The sequence below is a fragment of the Taeniopygia guttata genome, chromosome 36, assembly GCF_048771995.1.
Source record: "Taeniopygia guttata chromosome 36, bTaeGut7.mat, whole genome shotgun sequence".
Lineage (NCBI taxonomy): Eukaryota > Metazoa > Chordata > Aves > Passeriformes > Estrildidae > Taeniopygia > Taeniopygia guttata.
In genome coordinates this window covers 3,645,589-3,663,876 of record NC_133061.1, presented here as the reverse complement: position 1 = coordinate 3,663,876, position 18,288 = coordinate 3,645,589, and the positions used below count along the sequence as shown (strand labels likewise).

Here is an 18,288-nt window from a genome sequence, read left to right as displayed (position 1 = left end):
GTGTGAATTTGGGCAGCGTGTGCTTTTGACTGTGAAAATTTTATTTGATATGTTGTTAGATGAAAAGCTTTGTAAGTTGAATTTTTGTTTTATAGCTAGAGAGTGAAGTAAAAAACCTAAACTACTTTTAAGATAGTCCTAGTGATGAAGAGGTCATTTGTCTCCCAGATAACTAGAAGAGAATTCAAGCTCTGTGACCTCAAGATACATTTTTCAACTGCCTAAAAAACCCCAAGTTTAGTGAGTGAGTGTTTGCTAGTAGTTTATCTTTTCCTCCCCTCCACTTTTTGTTGAAAGATTTGTGTTGTGTTTTGACTGAAGTTTGTGTAATTTTAGCAAGACCTTGTTCGAACATTTGTTGAATGTGTTCGGAGTTGTGAAAAACTCCAGAGTGTTTTTTCGTGAGCCTAAACTATTAGAATTTAAGTCCTTTTAGAAAAAGAGAAACCTGGTTTTGCAGCTGTGAATACGCAACCGAACTTTGCATTTTGTAACATTTTCAATCAAAGGGTGAGAGAAATCTAGTCAGCAATCCAAAAATTCTTAGAACAGGCTATAGTAGCAGTTCACACAGCTCTCAGTGCAGTGTAGAGTCGCGAAATTTCGGTCGAAACTGGACTGATAGTTTGTCAAATTTCCATTTGTCCTTGGTTTACAGTGCGACAGAAGATACGCTTGGCTTTTAACTGCAAACTTGCTACAGTGTATGAAAGTTTGTTTACAGTTTTTAAACAAATTTTAACAGTAATATACCCAGAGCAAAACATAACAGAGGATTTGATTTAATGAGTGATTAATAACTTGCAATTTTTGGTTTTTTCTTTGTTTTTTCTTTTTCCCTTTTCTTTTGTATAACAAGTTTTCCTCAACAGCTGCTGCTCTGAACCTTGTTTTGAAGGGAAAAAAGGTGAAAATTAACTAACAAATTGTTTTATCCCTTTTGTTTGCTAGCATAGCTATATGACCAGGACCGAAAGAAACAGGAACCGAAAGCCTGGGTCAGAAGTATTCCCCTGCCCAAATAAAAATTGTTATTGTAATCCGTGAATTGTATTTCGGTGTGTAGTCTGTCAAGATTTGTGGGTCCGAAAAGGGTACAGGTGGCTAATACCTAAAACTGAAATTTGTGCTTTTTGTCGTTCAAAAGAACAAGAGGCCACCCAGAAAGTTATACAAGTTTTGTTGGTGACTAGTCAAGAGGTTCCTAGTAGCAATAAAATATTTGAATTGTTAAAAAACGGAGTTTCAGGAACTTTGAAGAAACCAGTGGAAATACTTAGAGTTGAGTGTGGCCAGCATATTTTTGTACCAGAAGAATACCAGGTAAAGCTTAAGAACTGGGATAAGATCAAAAGACGTTTTGAAAAGAAAAACCCTGAACATAGGGGCAAATGAGAGCAAAGAGATTCCTAAGGGAACCCCTTTAGGGTGTATCTTAACACACTAGAAAGCACTGGTGAGCTATGGTAGTAATAAAACTAAAAAAAAACTTATTAAATTTTCTACACAGTGGTGGCCACTCTATAGACTTGATGGGGGGTTGAAATGGCCAGCAAATAGTACTTTAGACTATGAGACTTTATTACAGTTAATGCTTTTCCTTAAGCGTGAACAAAAGTGGCAAGAAGTAACTTATGCTGATATGTTTTTCAGTCTTCGAAATCACCCTGAGTGGCAAAGGGATTGTGGGATTAAGCCACCGTCTGATCCACTGGTACTGGCTCTTGAAAAGGATAATAAGGCTAACAAAGAAAAGCTCAAACGGTGTTGCAGCACATGTTCAATAAATCAAAGATGCTCACACCCAAGTAAAGTGTATGCAACAGAAATCTTAGAACAAGGGACAGTGGAGACACTTTTACCACCACCTAGAAACCAGGAAGGGAGGGGAGTAGAGGAGGGGGTGAGGGAACGAATGAAATCAGAACCCTCACCAACTTCAGCCTCCCCTAACCTATCCTCTGATTCGTCTACCCTAGAAAAAACAGTAATTAAAGCAAGAGTTTCCCCACCAACTCCTAGATCAGGGGAACCCTCGAGGTTTTATCCACCATTGCCCAGTAGTGATAGTGAATGGGATGAATCTGAACCAAGTCCCAAGCCTTCCCCACAAGGTCCAATAGCATCAAGGACCAGAAGGCAAACCAGAATGAACCCACCCCCACAAACAACTAGAAAGCAAACTAAAGAAGTCATACAAGCACCCTTAAGGCAAGCTATAGCCTCTGATGGAGAGCCAAAAATAATTAAAGTCCCCTTTTTCTCAATAGATTTAGAGGCTTGGGAAAAGACTGCTAAAGGTTATCGAAATGACCCGATAGGCGTTGCCAAAAGGTTGAAGTTTATGGTTAAGCAGCATTTACCTAATTGGACAGACATGCAGTTACTACTTGATGCTTTAACAGAAACAGAGAAGCAGTTAGTTTTAAAGGTATCCAAGGACTTAGCTGAGGATGCTTGTGTATCAACACAAGAAGATATTAAAGATGTATTTCCTCTTCAGGACCCGATGTGGGATCCCAATGAACCTGATGAATTAGCACAGCTTAAGAGATATCAAGACTTTATAGTGAAAGAACTAAAACGAGCAATTCCTAAGACCATAAACTGGTCAGCTTTGTATGCTGTTAAACAAGGTCCCTCTAAAACACCCTCTGATTTTTTAGATCACCTACGAGACGCGATGCGGCGATACACCACTCTGGACCCTGGATCAGAGGAAGGAATACAACAACTAATAAATTTGTTTTTAAGACAATCCACAAGAGATATCAGGCAAAAACTTCAGAAGATCCAGGGCCCAAACAGCCGAGACTTGGAGACTCTATTAGATGAAGCATGAAGAGTCTTTAGTAACCGGGAAGAAGGATATAAACAAGGGATGAAGAAATTAGTAGCAGTAGCAAGGGGAGAAAGAAAGGAAAGATGTGAGCAAGACCCGCCAAGACAAGGACCACCCCGACTGAGAAAAGATCAATGTGCATTTTGCAGGAAATTTAGACACTGGAAGAACCAGTGCCCAGAACGAAGAAGAAGTGACGAACAAAGAAAAAGCGATCGGGGGAGAGAAAGAGTGGTTGCTCACGCGAAGGAGGACTGAGAAAGACCGGAGGGCCCTACCCTAGGGGACCCTCTGGTTATAATTAAACTAGGGAATAAAGAAAAAGAAATAAAATTTTTAGTAGACACAGGGGCAACATTTTCAATGTTAAATAAGACCCTAATACCTTTAACAAATGATTATGTTATGGTAAAAGAAGCTACTGGCCAATCTAAGAAAGCATATTTTTGCAAACCGTTAAAATATAAATTAGAAAAGCAATAAAGAATTCACCGGTTTTTATATATGCCTAATGCTCCATCTGCACTTTTGGGCAGGAATCTGCTAGAGCAGCTGAATGCAAAAATAATATTTAAAAATAGAGACATTAGCTTGGAAATAAAAGACCAACAATACGTAGAGTTGCTGAGCCTAATGTTAATAACCAAAGAACTTAAAACTGTAAGTGAAGAAGAGAAAAACTTCAAGAAAATAATGGATCAAATATTCCCTGAGGTATGGGCTTCTAATATACCAAGGAGAGCAAAGAATGCAGTACCTATACAAATCAAGCTTAAGGAGGGGGAACGGGCAGTAAGAGTTAAACAATACCCCCTGAAGAAAGAAGATAGAGAAGGGATTAGCCCAATTATAGAAAACTTTTTGCAAATAAGACTGTTAAAAGAGTGTCAATCTGATTTTAATACCCCCATTTTGCCAGTAAAGAAGCCTGATGGGTCATACAGGTTAGTACAAGATTTAAGAGCTGTTAACAGGGTAACTGAAGACTTGTACCCAGTAGTTGCTAACCCTTATACCTTGTTAACTCGTTTAACACCTGAACTAACATGGTTTACCGTTTTAGATTTAAAAGATGCTTTCTTTTGCCTCCCTCTCCACGAAGCCAGCCAGAAAATTTTCGCATTTGAATGGGAGAACCCCAAAACTGGACAGAGGAACCAGCTCACATGGTGTGTATTACCACAGGGATACAAGAACTCTCCTACTATATTTAGGGAACAGCTTGCCAAGGATTTAGAATCTTGGGAACCTCCACCAGGAGAAAGACAGTTGCTTCAGTATGTGGATGATCTCCTGATAGCCACCCAGACCCAGGAAACATGTGTGGATTGGACGATAAGCCTCCTAAACTTTTTGGGCCTGCAGGGATATCGAGTATCCCAGAAGAAAGCCCAGATAGTGAGGCAAACAGTCATTTACCTGGGTTATGAAGTGAGTGCTGGACAAAAGACCTTGAGCCAAGATCGCAAAGAAGCAATATGTCAGACCCCAAGACCTCAGACAGTGAAAGAACTGAGAACCTTTTTAGGCATGACAGGGTGGTGCAAACTATGGATTTATAACTATAAGTTACTTGTTAAACCTCTGTATGCCCTGATCACAGAAGAAAGCAGAGATCTCCAGTAGACAAAGGAAGCAACCCAAGCCTTTGACCAACTAAAGAAGGCCCTCATGTCAGCTCCAGCCTTAGGACTCCCAGACGTAAGTAAACCATTTTTCCTGTTTTCCCACGAAAAACAAGGGATCGCCTTAGGAATACTAGCACAGAACTTAGGCCCGTACCGGAGAGCAGTGGCTTATCTCTCCAAACAGCTGGATACGGCAGCTAAAGGATGGCCAGGGTGTCTCAGAGCCGTTGCAGCAGTGGCAGTGAACATCCAAGAAGCACGCAAATTCACCCTGGGCCAGAAGATGACTGTGCTAGTATCCCACACAGTGTCTGCAGTCCTTGAGGCAAAAGGGGGACATTAGCTCTCTCCACAGAGGTTTCTAAAGTACCAAGCTATACTAGTGGAACAAAATAATGTTGAAATTGTAGTAACTAACATTGTGAATCCAGCTTCCTTTCTCAGCGGGAGTATGGGAGAACCAGTGATCCATGACTGTCTGGAGACCATTGAAGCCACCTACTCCAGCCGTCCAGATCTGAAAGACACCCCACTCGAAGGTGCTGAGACTTGGTTTACTGATAGAAGCAGCTATGTCATCAGTGGAAAAAAGCATGCTGGGTATGCGGTTACCACAAGCAGAGAGGTAATAGAGTCTGGACCGTTATCACCAAACACCTCTGCACAGAAGGCTGAAATAATTGCCTTAACTCGAGCCTTAGAGTTGGCAAAAGGAAGAGAGATTAACATTTACACAGACTCAAGGTATGCATTTGGGGTAGTTCATGCACATGGAGCCATTTGGAAAGAGAAAAGACTGTTGAATTCGCAAGGAAAGAATATTAAACATTCACAAGAAATACTGAGACTACTAGATGCAGTGCAGCTACCTGAGAAGGTAGCCATCATGCACATTAAGGCACACCAAAAAGTGAGCTCTGAATTGGAAGAAGGGAATATGCTGGCGAACAGAGAGGCAAAAGACGCAGCCAAAGGTGAGGTATTTGAGAAGACAGTGGAAGCAACATTAATCCCAGATGAAAAGATTTCTATTGAAAGTAAGCCTGTGTACAATAAAAAAGATAAAAAACTTATTAAGGCAAAAAAAGCAAATTTTAATCAAGAAGGATGGGCTATAACAGAGGAAAGGAAACTTGTAGTGCCCTCCTATTTGTTGTGGACATTAGTGCAAAAAGAGCATGAAAAAACACACTGGGGAATAGATGCCCTGTATAACCATCTGAAAGGAAAAATTATAGCTAGGAAATTACAAGGCACAATAATACAAGTAACTCGTCAGTGTAGCCTTTGCCTCCGAACTAATCCTAAAAACATCCCAAAACCTAAAGTTGGACAAATTGAAAAAGGTTGTGGACCTGGGCAACAGTGGCAAATCGATTTTACAGAATTACCTAAGAAGGGGGGATATCGTTATCTCCTAATATTAACTGATACCTTTTCGGGTTGGCCAGAAGCCTTTTCTACTAGGACTGCTAAAGCACGAGAGATAACCAAAGCACTATTACAAAAAATAATACCGAGGTTTAGAGTTCCAGCCACTATATCCTCAGATAGAGGGCCGCATTTTATCTCCAAAATTGTGCAACAAATTAGCCATCACCTGGGGATAGATTGGGAGTTACATACCCCATATCATCCTCAATCGAGTGGCCAAGTGGAGAAGATGAATCATTTGATTAAACAACAGATTGTAAGGTTGGGACAAGAAGCAAACCTACCTTGGCCCCAAGCTCTCCCATTGGCATTATTGCGAATCCGGACAAAACCAAGAACAAAAGAAAAATTAAGCCCCTTTGAAATATTATATGGGAGACCATATACAGTTCAAGAAGGAATCACACCAACACAGGTAGGGGAAGAAACCCTACACAAATATATAATAGCCCTAAACAAACAATTAAGAGAAATTGAAAAATATGTAGCTGGAGCTCAGACCAAAGAATTAGATGGGCCAGTACATGATGTACAACCTGGAAATTATGTATATGTTAAGTCTTTTGCAGAAAAAAGCCTAGAACCACAGTGGGAAGGACCCTACTTAGTGCTCCTCACTACCTTTACTGCAATCAAGATCAAAGAACAGAAAGCCTGGATCCATCACTCCCGAGTGAAAAAAGTTCCTGAGGGAGTCTGGAAAGTGACACCAAGTGACAACGAGCTGAAGTTGAAGCTCACCTGCAACAGCGAATAAATGGACCTATAGAAATTATGGACATGATGGAGAAAGTCGTAACTATTCTCACTATTGCCACAGTTGTAACAGGAGCCAATGCAATACCACACAAGTACAACGTAACTGGAATATATCAGTGTCAAAAAAAAGCCTATGATCCCCACTCTCGTAGGGCCCTGAATGAGATTATAAAGGTTACAAATGCACGTTTGTGGGAAGGGAGAAATGTTTGGAGATGTAACTATGCATTTGTGCAAGATGAGTTCCATGAGGCTTACCAACCACCCATGAAACTCATTCGGATTAGCCCTGAATGCTGTGACAAATGTTTAAGTAGATGTCCTGAATTTAGACTAAAACTAGAAAGATGTGCAATAAGAAGATATGATCTTGATTTTAATATCACTCAAGTGTGTGTTAAATATCACAAGAACAGAACTAGAACTACCCCTCCAATACAAAAGAAAGCTATTACTACCCCACAACCACTTATCCCAGAAGTAGAAGAGCAGCCTATAGCTCCTACGATTACTAAAATTGGGCCATATGCTATTAAGAAAACGGGAATCCAAAGACTGCTGGTAAATCCGGAATAGTCTCTGAAGCGAGTAGAAATAGGAATACAAGTAAATGCTTCAGATGTCCGGCCAGAGTGCGCCCCATTTCTCAGAAATCCTTTCATGGATTGGGCCACCTGGCTTCAAAAACAAATGCCCTCCAACTTTAAAAGTAAAAGAAATCTCACTGGGCTGCTAAGGACTAGACTAGGAGTGCTAAATACCATAGATTCAGAAGTACTGATGAATAAACTAACAACAGTAGGGAACGACTTAGTTAAATTACAGCAACCTTTGCAATCTTCCCTACTAGCACTGGGTGACAACCATTAGAAGTTATCCAAAGTATTACCAGAATGGGAGAATACTGAAGAGCGAGACCATAAATTAATAATTAATGCATTAGGCACAGCTAGCGAAAATGTTTCACTAGCTCTTGGGTGTACCCAAGCACAACTATAGATGCAGTCAGTAGCTGCTGCAGTGATCAGGGAAGGTGGGGAGGGAATATTCCCTGCCGAACTCCGTAAAATTGTTTGGGATAGTGCATCTGATATAGAAAGGGAACTACAAGCTTGGTGGACTTTGGTCAATTTCACTTATAACCCTATGACAAGTAAAGTAACAGCCTTTGTCTTAACAATACATAATGCATCAGTGAGCTTAATACATCCTATAGTGCCCCTAGGATTAAACCATGAGGGGACTGTGTTATATCCTTCTGAACATAAAACATGGGCGCGAAAAATCAGAGAAAAGTGGCAAACCATCAATCTAGAGCCCTGTTCTATGAAAAGACAACTTAGGTACATATGTGAGGGGACATTAAAAAAATAATAAAGATACATGTTTAGATACGGACCAAAGCATTTGCCACTTTGAAACGCATTCAGGTAACCGAACAACTTTGCTTGTATATGTAAGACAAGGTTATGTCTGTCTCAGAACAGCATGCCCCACCATAATGATAGACAATCTAAGCATGAATGAAACTCAGTTCAATTTATGTGTCTGTAACTTTGTTAAAATTGAAGGATGTAACTTCTCATATCAGGCACCTGTAGTATCACACCAGTATATAAAAGCCAATTTAATCACTGTACAAGAGATAGTGCCCGTGCCCATAAGAATGAATTTGACTTTAGTTGCTCAATTGTTAGAACATCAAGAACTGAGAGAAATTTTAAAAGAGATTAGAGACGCAGGGAAAAAGACTTTAATTACTATACACCATGACACAGAAACCATCAAAGGAGTTTTTAAACGATTTGAAGAACATTTGTCTCATCATTGGTGGGATGTGCTTTTTGAATGGTCACCAACAGCAACCGGCATACTTAATACTTTAATTCATCCTATTATTGTGTTGCTTATTTTAGTTAATATAAGCTTGATTTTGTCTGTTGTAATACTTGTTTGGAATTGAAAAATGATACGACGAATGACAGCCCTAACTTCACTATCAAAAGCATATGGCTTAGTTTTGAAAGAAACTAGACACATGTCTTGGGCAGATGAAAAAAGGTCTATATATTGAGTAAAAGAATTTACTCATTCCAAAGAAGAAGTGGGGAATGAAACGTAAACTTTAAGGCATTTAGAGATTTTGAGAAGTTAAGATTTTAGCTAGAAATAAGCCTTACTAGAGTTAATTAAAATAAGAATAATAAATGAATAGGCCTTGATGAAGTTAGGAGTTAGTAGTTAACTAATAATTAATTGCTTGTCAACACAATGTTTGGTTAGCTAGGTTTATAATAAAAAATATAGAAACTGATAAATAGCTTTTAGGAACATAAGACAATTGTAGGCCTCCTCTGTTCTGAAACCAATTGAAGACAAAAAATGGGAGTTCTACCAAGAGTTCATTTGTCACATTTGCATTGAAAAGGTAGAAAAGTCAGAACGAGGAAGACTTCATTTACTTCCTCATTTTGGGACCCCTCCCCATAAAAGGGACCACCGACCCATTTCAAGGGACAAACTACGCATGCTTAATAGCTTTTAGAGTGATTAGCATACGAAGCGGAGAATGAGATGTACCAAAATTATGAATATGCATTTGTATTTTGTATATTCAATACTTGTATGAATAAAAAGACTCTGTAATCACCTAGAAAGTGCAGTGTGTATTTAGGAGCTATCCCGCACGCTGCCCGGCGTCGAATAAACATACACTTTCTAACTTTAAACTGTTAGAGAGTTTTTGTCCGTCACAGTTGGATATCGATACTAGATCAATATCCATATTTCTTTAATAAATCACTTGCCCAAGGTCATCTCAGGAAGTCACTGGGAATCTTGTGTCTGTAAGCACCTCCAAAACACCAAAATTTAGCCCAAAAATCCCACAAACTTCAAGATACAGATCAAAGACTCCCCAAACATCACAAGTCAGCAAAAACCTCCTCCAAAACATAAAGATTCAGCTGCCACATAAAACCAAAGAATTAAAATTTAGCCCAAGCAAGCTCAGAAACACCAAGATTCACCCCGTGAAAATCCTGGATCCCCCTCCACAGTCACCTGCTGTATGTGGGGGGAAAAATGCTTCTGGGGCTGGGGGAGGCTGCAGATACAGGGAGGGGTGGAACCTTCTGCTGCTTCCTCTTTCTGCTCCTCCTCCTCCTCCTGTGTCCCTACTCTTCCTCACACTCCTCTTCCTCCTGCTATTCCTCCTTCTCCTGCACAATCCCACCTTCTCCTGCCACGTCCATTGTTTGACCATTCTGTTCCTCAAGCCTCCTGCCCCCAGGCCCAGCACCCACTGCCGGCTCCCTCTTCCCCCCAGACCCACAGCATCCCAGCCGAGGGGCAGGGATGGAGCTGGGGCAGGTCGGGCTGGGGCAGCGCTGGGCTCTCGGCCGCTCCCGCCCGCACTCGGTCCCCACTGCAGCCGCTCCCGCCAGGACAGCGCGGGGGGGCCCGGCCTTGGCGCCGCCCCACTCCCACCTCCCCAAATTCCCCTCGCGGGGGCGATGGGGCCGAGGGGGGGGCACAGGTGGGGTCCAGGTGGGGAACGCGGGGAGCTGCGAGTCTGCCTGGCAACTGGTGAGTCATCAGCGCCGCGGGCTCTGATTGGCTGAGCTCTGCCTGAGGGCTGCGCCTGCAGCAAAGAGGGGACACCCTGCTCCAGGGGGGATGTCCCACAAACGGGGGACCCCCATGAAAGGAACAAGAGCAAAGTGTCTTTCAGATGCTCTGAATCTCCTCGGAGATAGGGTCAAGCAACTTTCATGTAAGTAAGTGACAGGAGAAGCCTTGGTTTCAGAAAATGTTATTAATTGATGACACAGACTGCTGCTCAGCCAAGGTCCTCCTCTATTCATGAACTTCCAGAAGAACAACAAAGACTTAACAGAGCCATGAATATCATTTGCTATATAAAAGCAGGGAGCATATTCAGGGAGTATGTAGTAGGTGGATTGGGAAGTCTGTAGCTCTCAAGTGCTTCAGCCAATGGGGAAAGCAGAGGGAGATGTGGCCAGGAGAATTAGGATGAAAAGGAGGCTGTGTCCTCCAACAATTGGAGAGATCCCATGGGGAATGTCCCATGGCCTCTCCCATTTTTAGGAATGAAATTAATTTCACAGGACTCCTCTGTCTGCTTTGTGGACAGAATCCTCTGGTGATGTCAATTTTCCCGCACACCCTGGGGCAGGGAGTGCAGCTGAAGGTGCCTCACCCACTTTGGGTGATCGGCTCCCTTGGCTGGCGGCGGCACCGGGGATTGATTGGGGACCCGGGAGTGACCAGGAGACAGACGAGTGACACATCAGGGGGGTCTGTGAAGAGTCAGCAGGGAGAGAGCACTGAAAATCTCATCAGTGAGTGCCCTGGGATCTTCGGGGAGTGAACATGGCAGGGCACCCATGGAGGGGAGAAAAGGGAAAGCCAGGGAGGGCTCCTGGCCAAAGGGATGATGATCCCAAAATGTCTCTGAAGGGTCCCTTGGGAGAATGCTGAGGTAGTTTGCACATTCCCCCAGAGGTAATTAAGGACATGGACACCCAGGGGGGGCAATAAAGGAAGGGGAGAAGGGATTTGGACAACAGGAGATGGATGGTGTTGGTGTGCTGGGAAGGGATCGGGTGAAGGGGAGTGTGCAGCAATATGGTTCAGGCAAGAAGCAGCAGGAGGAATCTATGTGGTAAGAAAAAGGATGATGGCAAAGAGGAAGAAGAGAAAAATACTCAGGATTGGGATGTTTTTCAGCAGGGTCTTATCCTGACAATTTGCCAGCTGATACTTTGAATTCGCAGTTTCCAAGAGAGGAAAAGCAGGAGGTCAGGATGTCAGGGGTTTCTCTGTGGTGGGCAGCGGCAGCAGCGGGCGCAGAGGTGCGGGACCGGGAGCAGGGCTGGGGGCCTGTGGGGAGCTGCGGGGCCGGGCCGGGGCTGTGGGGCAGCCGGGGCTCAGCGCCGGGCGCTGCCTGACCCCACCAGCCCCGGGCAGGGCCGGCAGTGGCCCCCGGCCCCCAGGAGGCTGCGGGACGCCCCGGCCGCTGCCCGGCCCCGGGGAGCTGCCGGCCCTGCCCGCCGGGGGGGCCGCCTTTGGACACTGCGGCAGGACAGGCACCGGCTCTGCCACACGGGCTGTGCAGGGGACCCTGAGCACAAGGAGCAAAACAAAGCAACATCTGGAAATGCAGATTTTCATGGTTGGACATAGAAGTGAATTTTCTCAGGCAGCCGGTCTCAAAGCAATCAGTGGTCAGGTTTGGATATTGGCACCGGGAGTGGCCACTGAAGGCATGGGCACGCCTCTGAGAACACAGGTTCAAAGCAAGAACTCCCAGCAGAACTGTCTCTTTGCAGAGTGCAGACTCTCCCCCGCCCACCACGGGCTGGGTGGGGGAATGGAAGCCCTGCGGCCTGGGAGGGATAGGCCAGGGGGAGGAAACCTGAGATGTCTTTGTTCCCCACGCCCCCACACCACCGAGGGAAACAGACAGAGAGCCTGAAGGCACCTGGAAATTCACTGGCAGAGGAGAAGGAGAAGTGGGGGGAAGGTGCCCAGCCCTGGGAGTTGGGGTCTGGGCTGAGATTTCAGCAGCCAGGGCAGTCCAAGACTTTTAACCCTTTCCTGGGAAATGAAAGCTTTGTGAAATATTACTCCTGCTCCACTTGAAAGAGAAAAGAGACAGTCTGGGACCTGAGATGTTAGGGAAAGAAGGCTGGGGGGGAGATGATGGAGTGGCTTTTGGCTGGACTTTTCTTGTAAGCCATTGACTGAACCAGTTTCTCCTGCAACAGAGACTGCATCTTTAGGGGGATGCAATGGTGAGCCAAGAGACCTGCTTCAGCAAATTCCAGCACAGGAATGGAGGGAACAGAGGAAAGCTGAGGAGGGTGTGGTGATGCCCTCTGTCTTCAGGAAGAAGAAGATCTCCATTTGCTCCCTCAGCCCCAGGGGAGGAGGAAAATGGGGGGGGACTGTGTTCCCAAAATGAAAAGTGAACTGTTGTTTCTTTTGTTCCTTGGCAAAGCATCCTTAAAGGAGCTCTATGAGCAGTCTGTCCATGCACGGCGGTGAGGGCACTGTGACATGGCAAGGAGAGTGTCACACTGGCACATTTTCTCTGGGCAGTGCCATGTGTGACATGGAAACACGAGAGGTGGCAATTGTGTTTCCTGGGGGTCTGTGGTGCAAGAGAGACTCCTCTCTCCCCTGATAGACTGAGTATTGATTATCTGAAAGGTGATGACCTGATTGAGGGTCCAAGTTGTGTCCCACTGTGATTTGTTGGAGTTTGGGTGCAGGGAGGAGGAATGCTTTGGAAGGTTTTAATTCTGGATGTAGTGTCTATCTTTTATTATAGTAGTAGCTTAATAAAGTTCTTTCTCCTTTATTTCTAAGCTTAGGCCTGCTCTGCTCTGTTCTTTATTGCATCTCACAGCACTTATTTGGGAAGCTGGATTTCCATGGAGACACAGGCATTGTGCCAGCATCAAAACATGACATGATGGTACATGAAGGATCAGGATTTTCTGTTAAGGATTCGGCTTGGGTCCCTGCAGAAAGGAAAGATTTTGCAGAAAGCTCAGCAGCTCTCAGAGCATGAGCACCCACAGGCAGTGACCGGGGCTGCAGGAGTGGCACAAGAAGGCCCTGCAGCACTTGGGCACAAAGGCACAGCAGCTGAAGGCAAGGAGGGATGAGCAAAAGGCCAAGCTGAAGACAAAGGCCATGGCAGAGTTCCCACAGCCCCTGAGGGACCAACCCCAGGGCCCAAGGGGGCCCCAGCACCCAGGGGACGGCGTCGGCCACAAGCACCTGGCAGAGGCATTGCCCTCCTGGCCAGGGCAGAGCCCACCCAAACAGCCCCTGGGAAGGAGTCAGGGCTCCAGCTGCAGCCCACAAGGACACTGCAAGCACAGACAGCAGCACCCTCAGGAGGAGCGAGTCCACCCCTGCATGGACATGGATTGTCAGGGCTCTCTGAGCTCCCATCCCACCGGGGACCCACCACACTGCAGCCCTGGAGAACATCCAGGCTGGGTCTGCATCCAGAGGAGGCCTCTCCTGATGGACACAGGGGCCTCTCCATCCACTCTGAATCTTACAACTAAGGGAGGAACTAAACTAATTTTTTTCTCTTCCCACTGTGATTGGAATTATCTAGGAAGGAATTTGATGATGGCATTGTAATATTGTAAAAGGTGATACAGAGGTTATTGCTGCTGTACCTTTGTGTCAGATGTCTGGACTTTTTAACCCCAGACTGCCTCCATGCTGTGGTATGGACAGGAGAAAGAGAGCAAAACCTGAGAAAATGAACAACCAAAAAAATTGATGCCTCAGCTGTGGCTCTTCCAGACTCAGAAAAGAAATTGGAATTGCAGGGGAATGTTCAACAGGGCTATGCCAAAGGAATTTTTGGGCCAAAATGTTTCACCCACTGGCCACAGTGGCCCCATTGCCTGCAGAATTGTGCAGCCACAGCTTCAACGGGAACCGAGGCCCAAAACCTGATGACAACAGGATCTCCAACTGTTCCAGTCTGCCATCAAGTTCAAGCTTTGATAACCAAAAGAGCCTCGCAATGGATGAGCAGTGCTCGGTTATTACAGTGTGAAACTTGTTCAGTGGCACAGGAGGATTCAGAACTGAGGACAGGGGAAGGGTTTAACCCAGCCTCCTGTTTGAACAGCCCCCAGAGGGGCTGGGAAGAAACCCAGCACTGCATTCAAGTGACACAGCTCCAGACCCAGCCTGGGAGAGATTCAGGAGACATTGCCTGGCCTGAGGCAGAAAATGTCTTTGTGGATGGCTCTTCAAGGGCAGCAGAAGGGAAAAGAGTTCCAAGACACGCTGTTATTGAGGAAAGGGAATCAGACAAAGCCCAGGTTACCCCCATGGTCAGCTCAACCGGCACAGCTGTGTGTGCTTGTAAGAGCCTGGCACTGAAATGCCCTGAGCTGGAAGGCTTCAATATCTTCTGGTGACACCATCTCACCTAACAGGGGGGCAAAAGCAATTCTGACTGCTCAGCAACCACTGGATCACTTTTAAAGATATTTCTAAAAGAAATCATTCCAATAAAAGGCATTGAACATAAGAGAGACTAAGACAGCAGAACTCATTTTACAGGAAAGATTCTCCAGGGGGTTATGGCAGCTTTTGGAATACAATGGGACCTCCAGAACCCCTGGCACCCCCAGAGCTCAGGCTGGGTACAAAGAATGAAAGGGGAAAGAAAGAAACACCTTTGGAAGCTGGGGATAGAAACCAAGATGCCATGGGTACGGCTTTTGCCATTGGCTTGGGCAAGAAGAGCCAGACCCAGGGCAGATATTCAATCATTTCCCCTTGGAATTGATCTTGGGAATTCCTTACCCTGGGAATTCTCCACCTAGTGCAGGGTGGAGATAAGGGATGCACAATTAAAGCAGTCTGTGGCCAGAATCCTGTCTCTGGTGCCATCTCTCCCCCAGGAAGCTGGGCTGGCACAGAGCCTGCCTTGGCACTTTGCTGTTGCCAACATCCCAGCAGGACATCGGCTCCTGCCTAAGGAGTGCAGAGCAGCACCACTGGTGGCCAAGTGGCGTGGCCCGTGCCAAGTGGCCCCGAGGCCAGAAACAGCCGCCAGCACAGCTGAGCACGGGGGACCCCTCAGCCTCGGCTCCAGGTCTCTGCAGCCCCGGAGATTTGCACTTCCCGCCTGCAGCAGGAGGATGGGAGGCCCCCACTGAGCTGCACTGAAGGCAGCGCAGCAGCAGCCAGGGCTCCACAGCGGGGCAAGGCCCTGGGCCTGCCCACACATCCTCTGCTGAAATCCTCGGCCTGGCCACCCTCCTTTGGCAGCTCCAGCCACCGGGGACAGCCCTTGCTGCCACTGCTGCAGCTTCAGCGCTCTCTGGGCCTGCCCTGCCACAGCTGCTGGGCAAGAGCACGGGACAATTCCACTCTGGCTCTCACTTACACTCACACACTGCCCTGCCTGCCATGGCATTGATGGAAAATACACCAGCTCATAGACTTTAACATTGTTAACCTTTCATTTCTCTACTCAGGCTTGCTTTGCCTTGGCCCTGGGGAAAGAAATGTTAAAGGTTTTGTTAAGGGATGTTACACCACTCAATGGAGATGAGTTTAACATCTCAACACACTGGGAATGGCCCAAAAGATACCCACAAAGATAACACCCAGCAGCAAAACATCAACCCCAGCAGCAAACAGCAACCAACACCTACCCCAGACACTGCCAGGGCTGCAGACACCTGGTCTGCAAAAGGCTGAGAAGGAAATCCAGCACTTCCCACCTCATTAACAGCTGAAGCAAAGAAATCTGCACAACTTGAAACTACAGAACATTAAACCAGTGGATTTAGACTGGTTCAGACTGTATGAAGTTCGGGAAAAATCAAGTAAAACCCACGTGTCATGGAACGGTTTTCTCTGCACACCCGGGCTATGTGGGGATGGAATGATTTCTGCAGCACATCCTGGCCAGAATTAAGGAATGCCTTGACTCTTCCACTAAACATAGTGGTAGAGTTTTTCATTTTCCTGAAGTTTCAGTGCAAAGTTTATAGCATTGGAGTATTTTTTGTAATAATCCTACTTCTATATTGCCGGTTAGGTTTCGGTAGGGATGTGAGAATGAGTTTCTACTCCGAGGAGAAGAAGAAAGTGAATTGCTTTGGAATTTTTTTGTCTGTGTTTTATGTGGCTCTTAGAGATACCAAAATTTTGGTCTGCATTTTTCAACGTTCACCTTTAGGCTGCACTTCGCAAAACTAGAAGAGATTTAAATGTGACCCTTTTACCCATAAACAGTAAACACATGATCTGAAGGAAAAAAAAAATCAGCAGGTTGTGGGGGGGCCACATGTGAGGCTGCTGAAGGCTGCTCTGGAAGAGAAGCTGCATTCCAGGCACCCAGGAGAGGAGCTTTAGAAATGCAAATTAACACTGGCGGGGCAGAGTGGGGACAATGTACCTGGCTATTCTTGCCTGGGGCAGGAATTGGCTGATTCCCTCTGCCCCTCACCCCAAGCTCTGCCCTGGAATCTGCACAGCTAAAGGTGGAGCCCATGGTGAGGATCTGACTCTGAAACAGAAATGGCTGAGGCTGCAAAGGGAAACTGCAAATGGAGAATGTTGTGAAAACTTCACTAAAATAAGAGGGGGATCATCCCCCTGCCCACTCCAACATCTGCTGCCCCTGTCTGTGCTGTACAGGGTGTATCAGAGCACTGGGGTTTTTGCTAGAACAAGTTCAGAGAAATTAGTTGGAATTCAAGTATTTGATGATGTAAATAGAAAAATGCAGTCATTGATGCAGCCTCAGCTTGAGGGAGCACCCAGAAATGGGAAAAAGATGAAGGGCCACCAGAACAAATCCTACAACACCATGGACCAGCCCCTGGGAACCCAAACTAATTCATACCAGGAGACAGAACGCATTTATCATTTCAACGGCATCATTAGATTAAAAGCTGTCCTCAAAAGAAGAAGCAACTAGACAGCTCCAGCTCCTGACCTTCCACTGAAAGAGGAACACAACATTTCACATGGGGATGGGATCAGATTATCTGTTAGCAGAAAAAGGAGGAGTTTGTGGAGAACTAAATGATTCAAACTGCTGTTGGCAAAGAGATGACAAAGGTAAAGTGGTGAAAAAGATAAAGGTGAACAGTTTATGTGTTGGTCCAAACATGGAAAGGATGGGAATGGGACACACTTTCGTGGCTCCCGGGCAGACCAGGGGTTAAACAAATGCTGCTTCTCCTCTTCTGTGCTGCAGCAACTCTCATCTTTTTACCATGCTCCACACCTTGGCAGTGCAGCTCATCCAGCAGCTGAGCCAGGGGATGCAGGTGGCAGCCAGGCCTCCTGATCCACAAAGGGCTACAAAAGGACAGGGAATGAGGGCACCGAGAATAATCCCAAAACCAAAGAGGACCCGGGAAGAACAAAACAGAGTCCAGGAGTGAATCTGCCTGGAGATAGGGCCAGGGACCTGTAGATAAGGAAGCTACGGGAGAAACCCTCAGTTCCAATAAATGTTAAAAATTGACCCAGACAGCTACTCAAAGTCCCGCTAAATTCTCAAACTTCCAGGAGAACAAAGACTATACAGAGCCATGAATATCGGCTGGTATACAAAAGGAGGGTGCATATTAACGAGGACAGGCAGCAGGCGCATCAGGAAGTCTGAACCTTCCAAGGACCTCAGCCCGTGGGCAAAGGCAGAGGGAGATGCGGCCGGGAAAATGAGGATAAAAAGGAGGCTGCGGACTACAACCATGGCAGAGAGCGCACGGCAAATGCCCCACGGCCTCTCCCCCTGCTCGGCAATAAAGTCACTTTTACAGGACTCCTCGCTCTCCTCCGGCCACAGAAACCTCCGGCGACGGGAATTTCCCCGCACGCTCCTGGCCGCGGGGCAGCCCCCTCGGTCCTACCCACAGCAGCCGGGCCGAGCCAGCGCTGCTCCGGCAGCGGCTCCTGCCCAGGCCCCGGCGGGAAGGAGACCGCGGGCAGCCGCTCCCGCCGCGCCCTCAGCCCGGGGCCAGCACGGGCCGGACACGGCACCACCGACCCGCCGCAGCCCCCTGCCGCCCCCTCCGCCCGCAGCCA

The 18,288-nt window shown here is 46.2% G+C and overlaps 2 protein-coding genes across 2 annotated transcripts in view; one reads left to right on the top strand and one right to left on the bottom strand.

The window, feature by feature from the left end:
• The window catches only part of LOC140681480 (uncharacterized), a 1,248,316-nt gene that overhangs the window by 208,620 nt on the left and 1,021,408 nt on the right, over window positions 1-18,288 (top strand).
• Window positions 1-18,288, bottom strand: part of LOC140681481 (uncharacterized) — a 101,266-nt gene that overhangs the window by 73,656 nt on the left and 9,322 nt on the right. The window contains exon 3 of the mRNA XM_072921329.1: window positions 10,327-10,355. Within this exon, the coding sequence (XP_072777430.1) occupies window positions 10,327-10,355 (29 nt within the window). The remainder of the gene's footprint in view (window positions 1-10,326; window positions 10,356-18,288) is intronic.